At 50.9% G+C, this 14,462-nt stretch overlaps 1 protein-coding gene across 1 annotated transcript in view; it reads left to right on the top strand.

The window, feature by feature from the left end:
• Positions 1 to 14,462, top strand: part of DNAH10 (dynein axonemal heavy chain 10) — a 129,485-nt gene that overhangs the window by 18,280 nt on the left and 96,743 nt on the right. Inside the window, exons 11-17 of the mRNA XM_075534629.1 lie at positions 60 to 224; positions 3,562 to 3,769; positions 6,504 to 6,660; positions 8,311 to 8,787; positions 8,959 to 9,117; positions 13,307 to 13,423; positions 13,503 to 13,605. Coding sequence (XP_075390744.1) covers positions 60 to 224; positions 3,562 to 3,769; positions 6,504 to 6,660; positions 8,311 to 8,787; positions 8,959 to 9,117; positions 13,307 to 13,423; positions 13,503 to 13,605 — 1,386 coding nt within the window. The remainder of the gene's footprint in view (positions 1 to 59; positions 225 to 3,561; positions 3,770 to 6,503; positions 6,661 to 8,310; positions 8,788 to 8,958; positions 9,118 to 13,306; positions 13,424 to 13,502; positions 13,606 to 14,462) is intronic.

Raw genomic sequence — 14,462 nt, 5'->3', positions numbered from 1 at the left:
CACAGGTGTGTGGATAGAGTTGAGAACCAGATGCCTGTCTTTTCCTTTCCTGCCCGCAGGGATCTCCGACTACATAGTTCGGTGCAAGCAGGCCATTGGGAAATTCGAGTCCCTCGTCCACCAGATCCACAAAAACTCGGATGACATCAATTCCAGGCTCACGCTGATAGAATCTGTCAACCTCTTCAAATACCCGCTACCTAAGAACCAGGAGGAGCTCCCAGGTAGGTCCCACCTCGGGCTCCTCTGAATCAGAGGAGCGAGCAAGACCCCCCTGTTATTTGCCAATTGAAACCACCTCCAACGATGTCAGTCACTTCCTTGGAAAGACCTTGGGCCGTGTCTTTTTATTGCCATGGCAGCGATAAGGAGTCTGGGTAGCGCAGTGGGTTAAGTGATGCACTGCCAGCAGAAAGACTGGTGGTTCTAACCCACCACCGGCTCCACAGGAGAAAGATGAGGCGGTCGGCTCCGGAAAAGACTTGCAGTCTTTGCATTTCCATGGAGGAGTTTTCCCCTGTCCTTAAGGGAGGGCCAGTGTGTGGCATCTGCTCCTGTCAAGAGATCGAGTTGCAGCAGCTCCCAGTTCTTCCCTGTCCTGTAAAGTCTTGATGAGTTGGCAGGGACTCAGTGACAGCCAGTTTGGTTTGGCGCACGAAGTCGAGAGCAGTGGGTTTGGTGTGAGTTTCAACACTTTGATTCAATTGGTCAACAACTTTGTCGCATGCATGTGAATCGTGTTTGTCTGGGCTCACATGTACTCGTTTGAAGAAGATGCGGTAAGCAGCCTGAGATGAGCCCACTGGGAGTTTGGAACCACGGGAAGAAAAGCCAGATTCTCCAGTGGGTCGCAATCTGCCACCTTAGTTTTAGCGTGGGCCTTCCTGTGTCACCAGTTCTCAGTCACCCCAGAGGGCTCTCGGGAGAATGGGCTGGCGATCTTCTTCCACAAGATTGGCCAGTGCAAAGCCCGATGGTGCTTCAGTTCTCTTCAGTTTTGAAATCATATTTCATTGTGCTTGTGGAGAAAGCGGGCACAGTCTGGTCCCCATTTCAGAGTCTCTACACAGACTGTTCACTGATGCTGGTTAGAACTTTTCAGAATAGGCCACCGTTCTCCTTCATTCCGCCTGATGGTGCCATTGCTAGTATTGTGGTTCTCCTGCCTGCTTACCCCTCTCACCTCTGCTTCAGGGGAATTGTTGGTCATGTTGAACCTGCGGCCTCTTGTAGATATTTCTGTTTCATTTTAAAGGGGTCGGCTGCTCACAGGTGATCCTGTTTATTTGCGGTGAGCTCAGGGCATACAGTGTGTCCCAGGGTGATGGTACTGGAGGAGTCCTTAGGCCTGGCAGGTGATTCAAAGCTGAGGTTCTGTTCCACACACCCCTATTCTATCAAGAGCCACTTGCTGCAGCCCTGATCAGACTGGTTGATAGTTGGAGCCGGTGCTCTCTAGTTCTGCTGGCCCCAGGTTAGGTGAGGCTGGGGTTTGTGTAGACGGACGATGAGTCCTGCAGGCTGCTTTCTTCCCTGAGTTTGTGGCTTCTTTCCTTCCAGATGAGCAGAGACCAAGGACTGGATCTTAGATGGCTGCTCACAAGCTTTTATGACCCCGGACACTACTCACCCTATTGGGATATAGAACGAGGGGGCTTTAAAGCGTTTATATAAAAACTCCACTACCGTTTAATTCCATTTTTCTTCCTCTCTTTTTTGAAAAGTCATTTTATTGGGGGCTCATACAGCTCTGATTACCATCCATCCATCCCTGGTGTCAAGCACCTTGATTCCCTTTTTCTAAGAGCTTGCTGAGACCCTCTTGTGTCCCGTCAGTAAACTGAGTTGTCCTATGGGGCTATGGTGCTAGGCCCTCACACCCAGAAAAGGAATCTTGTGAGATGTTTGGTTACGCCGACGAAATGCCCATCACTGTGTTCTTTAGGTGGTTTATCACACACACACGCGTGCACACACACACACAGACACGCACACACACACACATGCATGCAGGTTCACCTATCCCCGTGTGTACACATACCCATAGGTAGTTCTGTCTGAGCACACACATGCCACATTCAGATCCATATACTTATCTGTGGAACCACACATGTACATTTTTGAATCCTCCCCTTTATCAGAAGTGCCCTTTCTCTTGTGCACTTCTCAGTGACATCACGTGCCTTGCTCAGGCACGTGGTCCACATTCAGTGCTACCTTTCCCATCACCAGAAAGGGCTTCCTCTCACCCTGGGCCCCTGTCCTTGGTCACCACCAGTGAGTGAGTGTTGGGCTCTGTGACCATACCTACTCTTCCCGTCTTCTTGCTGCTGTGACTGACGGTGTAGTGCACACAGGTGTGCGTAGGGCTCTTCCTGTCTGTTCCTGGATGTCTGGGGCAGACACATGATGGACGAAGTGATGGGCTTTGCACAGCAAGGTCAGTAGTTCAGACGCAGGCAGGCCGTCTGCTCCCCTACAAGAGTTGTCATCTGGGAAACCCTCAGGAACTGCTCTGCTCTGTGCCATAGGAAGTGACTCGATGGCCATGGGTTCGGGGGCATCCCCAGGGGTGGGATTGCTGAATCATACGGCATTTCTCGGCTGAGCTTTTAGAGAAAGCACCGTATTGTTTTCCAGAGTGGTGGAAAACAACCTCACCAGCAGTGGATAAGGGTTTTTAAAAATCTCTCCACATCCTTGCTGGCATCTTTCTCTCTCTCTTTCCTTCCCTCTCTCCCTCCGTCTTGCTCTCTTCTTCCCTCCCTCCCTCCCTCCCTCCCGCGCTGACTCTGCAGGGGTACGATGCACGCAGCATGCTCTCTGATACGGAGAGGGGTCGCCTGAGTTGGAATGGACTGTAGCAACTGCTTCCTTGATGTTCTGATGTACTGTTGTTGATTTCTGTTCCACTTTGGGTCAGGGTTAGAGGCTGTTGTTCTTGCATCTGAAAGCTGCCCAGCTAATTTCTGGACTTGGAAAAGCTAGACTTCCGAGGTGTCTTAGAGCAGCTGCAGGTTTTCAGGGGCTTGTACAGAAAGCGTGGCATGCTCCTATGGACCCGGTGCCCCTGCACGCTGTGTTCCCTCTCATGACCCGTGCTCATCTTTACGGACTCGGCGCGCTGATGAGCCGGTGTGATAGGTGATTAAGAATGAAAGTGCACCGTTATGCCAGTGCTTACTCTCTGTGATATACAGGTCCATGGGCTTCCGTAGATGCCGAATGCCACGTGTCCACCACTGCGGTGTCACACAGTCTCTCGCTGCCGGCGAGTCACATCCAATCATGGTGACCTTGTAGGACAGAGTAGAACTGCCTCTCGGCGTTTCCAGGACTGTCCATCTGCACAGAACTGGACTGCCTCACCTTTCTCCCTCAGGGGGCCGGGGCGGGTTGGACCCACTGGGCTATCCTTTTGCTACCCGATACTTAACCCACGGCACCACCAGGGCTCCCAGGAGAGTGAAACCATTCTGCTGCCTTAAAGATGCTCTGAACTTTTAGTCGCCGCCCTCTCCCGTGGTCACAAGCGGCTCTAGCAGGCGTCTCCCTCCACAGGCGTGAAAGAATTCTTTGAGCACATTGAGCGAGAGAGGACCAAAGATCTGGACCACATGGTCAGGTGGTACCTTGCCATTGGGCCTCTGCTCACCAAAGCCGAGGGTCTGGTCATCCACACCAACACGGGCAAGTCCCCCAAGTTGGCCTCCTACTACAAGTACTGGGAAGGGAAAATTTACGACGTCCTGACAAAGCTCGTTATAAAGTAAGTCCGTCTTCCTGTTGCTTCTTTGAGGGGTGGTGGGCATGTATTGGGATAGTTTATGTATATGGATCGGGGATCCGGGCACAGCTCAGAATAACAATCAGCTGGGCAGGAAGGGCCCTTGTAGAATGGAGGGATGGCCTCCCCGCCCAGGCCCAGGCTCTTGTTGGACACCTTGGTGCTCAGAGCAGGCAACAGTGCCCTCCTGCATGTTCAGCTGTCGGGAAGATGTGTGTGTCGGTGATCCGCAAGCAACGGGACGTTGCTGTCTCTCTTTATAAACATCCTTACAGCAAGGAGCTGATGCCAGGGGCTTAGGGGGAGAGCTAATGTTTCGAGAATGATGAGGGCAACAAATGTGCTTGACACAAGTGATGTGTGTATGGATTCTGATAAGAGTTGTATGAGCCCCTAATAAAATGATTTAAAAAAGAAAAGAAAAGCAATGCTACACTAAACGGAGAAAAGGTTGACGTTGACAGCGGTTTTCCGCTTTGGGTCAGGCTCAGAGGCTGTTTTTGTATTTGAGATAGATACTTATCGAGATAGCTAGGATCCAAAGAGCAGGTCATGATGTGAAAACGGAGGATGATCATGTCAGATCACAAACTAGAGGACGATGACACCCTTACATACCTGCCACATTCCATCATTACATATCTGGCAAGTCACAACATTGCATGACTCCCGTAGGACACCATGGCATACCTGTCAGCTTCCCGAGAATCCTGGCCTCGGCGAGCTGACACATAACCCTAACAGAGCATCCTGGCTCTCGCTTTGAGCTTTGACTTGGTTAATGCCAGATGTACACTGTCAGTGCGCCACATCGCTGGATGGTAGATTTCTCACGATTGTCATAAACGCGAAATCTCACCTGATAACAAGGTGGCTGATAAGTGTGGAGGGGTGTGCTTGGACCCACAGCCCACACCCGTGGAAGCAGCCGTCAAGAAATCAAGCGACGCGCTGCAGGGAGCGAATCTGCCGCCAAGAGCCTCTTTGAAGCGTTCAAAAGCACAACTGTCGCTTTGGCGGGAAGAGCTCTTGGGGAGAGCGGAGAACCAGTGTGAAGACCCTGAGCTGGTCCTGGCCATGGGAGGAACAGAGAGAAGGCATCGTGCATGCGGGAGACGCAAGGGAAAGGGGAGGAGCGGCCACTGGAGAGGCAGGCAAGAGCTAAATCACAGGCTGGGGGTTCAGAGTGGGGGCAGTTGGAGAGAAAGACACGGATTACACGGTTAGACAACGCTGGACTGCACTGTCAGCAGTGGAGCAGGGGAGGGGGGAGGAGGGGGTGGAAGACAACTAGGGAGCCTGGCATCAGAGTGTCCATCACCACCCGATCCTGGAAGGAATAGAGGGAGGGTGGAGGTGGGGTGGGGGCAAGGACACAATTGAATCAGAATTGAATCATTTTTAGAAGTCTTCCTTATTATCTTGTTACCTTCCGACGGCTGGATACTCAATTTCCCCAAAGTAGAAATGAACTTTGAAAAAAAAAAAATCCTCCTTTTGTCATCCCAAGTGAGGTAGTTAGTTTATTGTGCCAACCTGGCCGATAAACACATGTGGGGTTAATTGAAGGGCAGAGGGATAAATGGCTCGGTAAGCCTCACCTTTCAAGTTCTTGGGTCTCTTGCTTTCTGATGGTCAGACCAGGGTGCAGCTGCCTTAGCCAGTTCCCTGCTTCAGCTGGAAAGGCTCACTTCCTGCAACACATCCCTGAGGAGAAGCCCCATGGACCTACCCCGATGCAGCCCTGGGTGCTGGAGCAGCCGTGTGGAGACCCCTGCCAGTGCTGAGATGCTTACACACTCACTGACTCGACTTTCCTCCTGCAGTTGGTGTCATAGTGTGTGTTTTGTGAGATGGAGGAGGACGTTGTGGATTGGTGTTGGACATATGGGTTAATGTTGAACTTGTGGGCTCAGGCAGCACTGGGTTGGGATGTTTTCTTGATGTACACTTACCCTTTATATAAAAGTCTCTCTTGCACATATGAGTTTCTGTGGATTTGCTTCTCTAAAGTACCCAGATGAACATCCCAGGGGAGACCTGGTGGCGTACTGATGACGTGTTGAGCTGCTAGCTCAAGGTCAGCAGTCCAAGACCGTCCCCTGCCGCGCAGAGCCAAGAGGAGACTTCCTCCTCCTGGCAAGTTGCAGTCTTGGACCCACACAGCCTGCCCGCTAGGGACACTGTGAGTCTGAAGGGACTCATGGACAGGGAGCTTGCCTCCTCCTGGTAACCATCCAAAGATATTTCTTTTTTGTGTGAAAACCTTCCTTGACTTTTTCCAATCATCTCATACTGGAGGTGCCCTGTTGGGATGGACTGATTCCATTCAGCGTCATGTCCTGCAGGCTCCTGCTTGTCATGAAGTGGGTGGTTGGGCCAGCTGTATTCTTTAACACTGTACAGTAGCCCATCGTGTGAGTAGGGGCCAGAATTTGCTGATCCATTCCTCCACTGCCAGCCACGTAGATGGTTTCCCTCGTTTCATAGTTGTGTGTACGGTTGTGAGGAACACAGGTGGGCAGAGGTGGATTCTGTAGGCATGCGAGACCAAAAATCTGATGTAATAAAAGTTGCCACACATGGCTCATGGCAAGTCTGTAAAGTGCTCCTCCGCGTGGTAGGCCTTCCAGATGCCTCCGGTGAACCACATGGCCCGTGTGGTACTGACCCATCCCCCCGGGCGTGCGCTGAGTCTCATTTCCGCCTCTCCTAGGAATCTGCAGTCGTTCAATGCTCTGATCCTGGGGACTGTCCCCTTGTTCCAAACGGAAACCATCCTGAGCGCTCCTGAGATCATCCTCCATCCCAACGCCAACGAGATCGACAAGATATGTGTCAATTGCGCCCGAAACTGCGTGGAGGTCACCAAGGTAGGCGCCCACAGGTGTCCTCATACAGGAAGACAAAGCATTCGCTTTGGCCAAGGAAGTGGGATGGACGGTCCGCCAAATTTGGTGGCTGTCAGCGTTGCCGTTTGGTGCCGGCAGGTCAGTCCCCACTCAGAGTGACCCAGTGCACGGCAGAACCGAACACTGCCTGGTCCCGAGCCGTCCTCACAGTCATTAAGTCTGAGCCCAGTGCTGCAGCCACGGTGCCGGTCCCTCTCCCCGAGGAGCCCGCTCCTTTTCGCTGACCCTCGATTGCCCAACGTATTGTCATAGATCACATATAAGTGCTAATCACATCATTCCACTTAAGCTTAACTCTACCCCAACCCCTCCATCCCACCCCACCCCCCACTCCCTGTTAGGGAGATTTGAAGATCTGGGTGACACTTGATATGATTCTATCTTCTGAAGTGTCTTCTTTCACATTAAAAGCATGTTCAGCTGTCTTCTTGGGGCATACTGAGAATGTACATTAGGAAAAAAATCCCTGCAAATGAACCCTGATGCCTAGGTCACTTAAAACAGGTTAACCGGGACACCTTCTTCACCTCCAGGCCTGATCTTTCCTGGCTGAGAAGCAGTGCGCACATGTTGGGAACCAGCACCGTGATTGCTCTCACCTGTACCACGGAGAAGCGCACATTACTCACCTGCTAGAGAGCCTAGCATGGTACTGGCATTTAGTACCTCCAAAGAAATGCCAGCTACTGCTGTTGGCAAATACTTCCCACTAGTGAAGCGATAGACACGCGATAGGAGTGCTCTATCACAGGAGGAAAAAACAAGGCCCATCACGTTCCTACTCTCACCGGTTTCACTGTATTAGTGAACTCATATTACTGATAGACATGGTCCTTATTGTCAGCCCCGCTTACAGATGGCAACATCATAGTTTAGAGAAGCTATGCGTGGCTCGTCTGATGCTTTCCCATTACGGATCGTGAGGGATTAAAAGAAGGGGAAGTCTTGACCGTGTAGCAGGGTGGTGTGTCTTGTGAGCAAATTGCCTGGGACATTGGGCACAGAGGGCACAAATGTTGATCCACCCATATTCTGGGAAGTGGGTGGCTGTTGCTATGTAGGTTAGCTCTTATCACACCCTGAGCTGCTTCCAGCAGTGATTTTATGAGCACATGGCTCTGTGGGCTGGGCTCTGCCATTTGGTTCTCTGGACTGGGTTGAGCTCATTCATGCATCGTAGTCAGTCAGCAGTTGCTGACTTCAACTACGGGTCTGGTGGCTGGGTGGTCATTGACTGGGCCACCTCGACTGTCCTTTGTCTGGCTCATCTCCATCCAGTGAGATAGCTTTAGCTCCGTTATGTGGTGGCTGTGTAGTTCCAAGAATACGGGCATGAAAGCCGTAGGGCCTAGGGAGCCCCCTGCATGGTACCTCTTCTTGTTCAAGTGCAGTGGCCCACAGTGGCCAACAAGTGTAGGAAAGTAGAGCCTGCCGCCTGGTGGAAGGCCCTCAAAATACTGTGGTATTTCTTTACCCTCTAGCATGCTTATTGATCATAAAGTGACTTTCCATTTTCTAGTAAGAGATACAGCTAAATGCTAACTTACACACAGGAGGGAAAACAGGCATTGAACTCAAGTGTGGTGTCCCCCTGGGTTCCTGTCTTGCCAGCATTTCGTGCGGTGGATGGATGGCAGCTGCATCGAATGCCCTCCCCAGAAAGGAGAAGAGGAGGAACTGGTGGTAATAAGCTTCTTCAACGACATCTCGCTGAATCCCCAGATCATCGACCAAGCCGTTATGATCCCCCAAAATATCCACAGAATTCTCATCAATCTCATGAAGTATCTGCAAAAATGGAAGCGCTACCGGCCCCTCTGGAAGCTGGACAAAGCCATCGTGATGGAGAAATTTGCCGCCCGGAAGCCCCCCTGTGCGGCGTACGACGAGAAGCTGCAGTTCTATTCCAAGATCGCCTCCGAGGTCATGCGGCACCCGTTGGTGAAGGACGAGCACTGCATCCGGCTCCAGCTGGGGCTCCTGGCGCAGACCGTGCAGGAGAACGCCAAGTCCTGGGTGGTTTCTCTGGGGAAGCTTCTCAACGAGGCAGCGAGGGAGGACCTCCACAGCCTCCACGAGGAGATCGAGGTACGGGACCCACCGGTGGGTTTCTCAAGCCGGTCCGGTCGGTCTTCCTGCAGTTGCGCCCTAACACTGACTGAGTACCGTTTATAGAAACCGCATTCAAAATGTGCTGAGACGCTTGGCTCATGCCTGAGTCCGTACGGTATGAACTTCCTTTTGAACTTCCTTTTCCAGTCCTTGGCCAAAAACCTGAAGAAGAGCCCCAGCACCCTGGAGGATCTCAAGTTTGTCCTGGCCACCATTGCGGAGATTCGAGGCAAATCTTTAGTCATGGAGCTACGGTACAAGGACATCCAGGAGCGCTACCGAACCCTGGCCATGTATAACATCTCTGTAAGTGAGATGCTCTTCCTTCTCCTTTTTCTTTAAACCATTTATGGGGGCTCGTACAGCTCTTATCACCATCCATCCATCCGTCCATCCGTCCATCCATCCATCCATCCATCCATCCATCCATCCATCCACCGTGTCAAGCACATTGGTACATGTGTTCCCATCACCATTCTCAAAACGTTTGCTTTCTGCCTGAGCCCTTGGTATCAGCTCCTTATTTTTTCCCCTCCTTTTCCCTTCCCTCATGAACCTTTGATAATTTATAAATTATTATTTTGTCGTATCTTACACTGTCACCCACTTTTCCGTTGTTCATCCCCCAGGGAGGAGGTTCTATGTAGATCCTTGTAATCGGTTCTCCCTCTTCTTCTTTTATTTTTGCAATCATTTTATCAGGGGCTCATACAGCTCTTATCACCATCCATCCATCCATCCATCCATGCATCCATCCGTCCATCCATCCACGGTGCCGAGCACATTTGCACATCTGCTGCCATCACCATTCTCAAACCATGCTCTTTCCACTCCAGCTCCCGGAATCAGCTCCTCATTTTCCCCTCCCTCCCTCGCTCGTGAACCCTGAACTCTCTTCTCACGCGTTCTGCAGTTGCGTTGACTGCCCCGTGGGTGCTAGGCGTGGTTGAGTTGACTCTGATCGCCTGGGGTGATCGCATGCAGAGCAGGACAGAGTGTTGCCCAAACCTGTGCCCATGGGCAGATTAGCCATCAAGACCAGTATATAAACACACTGGCTCGTGGTAAGTATGGTATACCTGGGGGTTTGACTCTGCTTCCTGACTAACTGTCCTACCGGCTCGTCAGCAAGCACAGTCAAGCCGTGCTTACCTTGCTTATTGGTTGTTCCCTCCCTGCTTCGTCAACTCCAGGACCTGCCTGGCTCTAGCCTGCTGGGTCCACCCATCTCATGAAGGGTTTCCCCGTGTTTGCCGACCCTCACCTTTACCAACCCGTCTCCCCCTCCCTGCCCGTTCCAGTCGAATATGAGGATCTGTCTCAGAGGCAGTTTTCAAACGACACTGCCAGCGACTTCATAAACAAATTTCGTAGCGTTCTCCAGAGGTGCGCCCACCCTGCGATCCTTTGCTGGTTCTGCGTGGCTCAGCTGGTAATGTTGGTCCTCTGGCTTCATTTCTCCCCGCCTGCTTCCGTCCTTCTTTTGGGAGACTTCATTTATTAAATAGAAGCTTGTGCAGTAAGGATAATGAGATGTGAGGTGGTAAAAGCAACCGGAAGAAGATAGGGATTTCTCCACCTTCCCTTGGGGTAAGCGGTACAAACAGCTTGTGCTGGACGACTAATCTGCAGGTTGCTGGTTCAAACTCAGCCCGGGGACAGAAAGACGCTGGTCATCTACTTTCTTGAGTCAAGGAAATCCTATGGGGGAGCTTCCTTTGACCCTGTAACCCAGGGGTTGCGCGGGGTCATGATCGACTCGCCAGCCATGGGTTTGTTTTCTTTCTGGACGGGAAACGGATCTCCCTGAAGTTGTGTGGGGCATTTTGCAGACTACTTTGTCCTGGCCTGGGGTGCGGCCACTCACTGCGAAGCAAATGCACACGTGGGACACTGCCTTTGGGTCTCCCCTCCGGCTTGTTTTTCTGTTCTCGCCGATTGGGCGATGCGTGGCCTCCTTGGGGTGAAATCCTGGGGTGCAGAGGACTCTTACGTTGCTGTTGTGACAGGAAGCAGAGCCACCAAATGGAGGCAGGAAGCATTTGCTCCCCCGAGGGACACGTCCCAGAGTCCCGAGTTCAAGGATACAGATGCCACCTTCTCAGGGATCCTTTAATTTTTTTTCCTGTAACAGTATTTTTCTTCAATAATTATAGTAATAAATGTGCTGGGCCAGGTTGTCTGGAGAAACAAATCCAACAACACTCATCAATGTCTAAGAAAGAACTTTATATCCGACAAGTCTCTTACATCAAAAGAAAGCACCCAAGCCCAGTCCAACTCACGTCCCTACGTCCAATGCTAGTCCACAAGTTCCTCTTTAGATTCACGAGGCCACGTGCCGGAGATGCGGGTGCAGCCACGTGGATCCAAGGTTGGTGGGAACCTGGCATGGCTCTGGCAGCAATCAGGGTCGGGTGGCCTGCTCTGCCCAGAGGCAGGTGGAATTCCAGCAGGCAGGAAGGCAGAGGGGCATGGAGAACACTATGGTTCTCAGAGTCCCCGCCTCTTATACAAAAGACCACCCCCCCAAAGAGATTGATTGATGGGTTTCACTTCACTTCTTGTCAGGAAAGTCGAGTTGACATCAAATTGTCCAACTACGATTTTTTTTTTAATATTTCCATTTTTATTTTTTTTCTTTAACAATTTATTGGGGCTCATACAAGTCTTATCACAGTTCATACATATACATACATCAATTGTATAAAGCACATCTGTACAGTCTTTGCCCTAATAATTTTTTTTCTCTTCTTTTTTTACATTTTATTAGGGACTCATACAACTCTTATCACAATCCATACATATACATACATCTATTGTATAAAGCACATCCATACATTCCCTGGCCAACTATGATTTATTAATAATACTTCACTACTATTAATGATTGTTTCTGGTGACGGCTTCCACAGCTGATGAGGCTCCCGTTGAACCATGACAGCACTCCCAGCTCTGAGACAATGGTTCCAGCTTCTGCAGCATTTTAACCTTTTCATGCATTCCCATCTGCATGTTTTGCTTCTAGTCATCTTGTGTCCCTGTCCCCCTAACTGTTCCATCTTGGTTTCAGAGTCGTTGCTGACCACTTGAGAAAACAAACGCTAAATCCACTCCATAGAGCCCGTTCTTTCTGACCCAGAGCCACTCTTTCCAGGGCTCCTGACAGGGAGCACAGGGCCTCCTTTTTCTCCCTCGGAGCGACTGGTGAATTTGAACCCCCTCCTTGTCTGACATGGAACCATGGGACCACCAGAGAGCCTATGTCCATGTGATGGGCAGTCTTCATCTTACTTCCTTTGTTTCCCTGCTGCCCGTCTATTTCTTCATTCCAGTTTGTCAGTATCCAGTTTGCAGAGTTGATTCTTTGTTTGATAGATGCACTCAGTCTTGGTTTCTCTTCCAGTTCATCTGATTTACTGTGGTGCACGCAGAGTGCACACGGAGTTGATGCTTCTGTACCATTCAAATGACATTCTGAAAATTTAAAATAAATGTTGGCAGCTCAAGTCGCCTTTTCCTTCCCTCCTCCTCCTCTCTTCCTTGATAAAACTCAACCAAACCCACTGCCATGGAGTTGACGCCGACTCGCGGTGAACCCACAGGCCGAGACAGAACTGCCCCTGTGGCTTCTGGGACTGGAACCCCTTCCTTACCGGAGTAGGAAGGCCCCGTCTTCTACTGTGGAGCAGCTGTTGGTTTTGAACTGCTGACCTGGTGGCTCGCTGCCCCACGCACAACCACCATGCCAAGGAAAGACGATCCCTCCTTGACAGGCGCTCTTGATGTATTCAGATTGATCTATCCTTCCCTTGATGTGAGGCGCCTTTGAGTCACTGTGCGCATCAGAATGAACTATCGCCTGGGCCTGAGCTGTCCTCACAGTTGTTCCTGGTCTGCAGCCCATTGTAGCCACTGCGTCCATCCATCTCCTGGAGGGTCTTCCTCTCACCGCCCGCCTCCTGTACCAAGCTTGACGTCCTTCTCCAGGGATAGTTTCCGTCATGGTCTAGACAAAAATCCAGTTCAGTTTTTCCCTTCACGGTGGGTGCTTTTTCTATCCTGCTTGTGGAAAACAAGAGGGAAGCCTGATGGCACAGCAGTTACGCATTGGGCTGTGAGCCACAAAGTCAGCAGTTTGAAACCACCACCAGCTCCATGGAAGAAAGACGGGACTTTCTACTCCCATAACCAGTCGCAGTCTCGGAAACTCACGGGGGCAGTGCTGTCCTGTCAAACGGGGGGCTGTGGGCCAGCATCCACTTGACAGCAGTGAGTTGGTTTTCTTAATCCGCTGTGGTGAACAAAACCATTTTCCTTCTGTAAGGTCACGACCTATTGTCTCTCAATCGCTTTGTTTCTCAACAAAGCTCTCACTTCATCAGAGATCGGTCCGTTGGGGTTGCCCGAGACCGAAGTTCTTGGGCGGTGGCTTGTACCCTCAAGTGTCCCTCCAGAGTGTTCACCCCTTCACGTGTCTCCTTCTCTGCATTAGCCGACCGAAGCGGAGAAGGACCTGGCGAGCAAGATCGAGAGCATGTGGTCGGCGCTCTTCAACGACTCGGTGAACGTGGAGCACTCCCTGGGAGGCATCAAGCGGACGTTCACAGAGGTGCCCGTGCACTTGGCTTTCTGATTCAAATCCCGAAAGCCACCGCGGGGCTCAACAGAAGTGCCCTTGCTTTTCTCAGATCACCCGAAGCGAGATTTCAAACTACAAGGACCAGATACGGGAGTTTGCGAAGCGCTTCTATACTGAAGGTCCCGGCTCTGTTGGGGAAGATCTTGACCGAGGTAAGAATGTCCCAGGTGGCCTGCCTGAAATATCGGCATCTCCAATCTGAGGGCGTGTTTTGCATAAGAATTCTTTTTTAAATCGTTTTATTAGGGGCTCATACAATTCTTAACACAATCCATGCACACATCCAGTGTGTAAAGTGCATTTGTATATTCATTGCCCTCATCATTCTCAAAACATTTGCTCTCCACTTAAGCCCCTGGCATCAGCTCCTCATTTTCCCCCTCCCTCCCCACTTCCCCCTCCCTCATGAACCCTTGATAATTTATAAATTATTATTTTGTCATATCTTGCATCGTCCAATGTCTCCCCTCACCCACTTTTCTGTTGTCCGTCCCCCGGGGAGGAGGTTATATGTAGATCCTTGTAATCGGTTCCCCTTTCTACCCCACTTTCCCTCCACCCTCCTGGTATCGCCACTCTCACCACTGGTCCTGAAGGGATCATCTGCCCTGGATTCCCTGTGTTTCCAGTTCCTATCTGTACCAGTGTATGTCCTCTGGTCTAGTGAGATTTGTAAGGTAGAATTGAGATCATGATAGTGGCGGGGACGGGGAAGCATTTAGGAACCAGAAGAAAGTAGTATGTTTCATCGTTGCTACCCTGCACCCAGACTGGCTCGTGTCCTCCCTGAGACCCTTCTGTAAGGGGATGTCCAAGAATTCTTTTTTAAAAAAAAGAATTTCAGCCTATACAAACATCTAGACTAGTCCGATTTGTTGACCGTGGATCAGAGACACTGCGGTGTTGGTTCTAGACCATGTCACACAGTTGACTGGGCAACCAATCAGGTCACACACATGACCCCTATGCTGTTGCCATGGGAGCGTGTGGTGTTGGGACATAGGGACAC

The sequence above is a fragment of the Tenrec ecaudatus genome, chromosome 16, assembly GCF_050624435.1.
Source record: "Tenrec ecaudatus isolate mTenEca1 chromosome 16, mTenEca1.hap1, whole genome shotgun sequence".
Taxonomy (NCBI): domain Eukaryota; kingdom Metazoa; phylum Chordata; class Mammalia; order Afrosoricida; family Tenrecidae; genus Tenrec; species Tenrec ecaudatus.
This window is presented reverse-complemented; position numbering and strand designations above follow the sequence as displayed.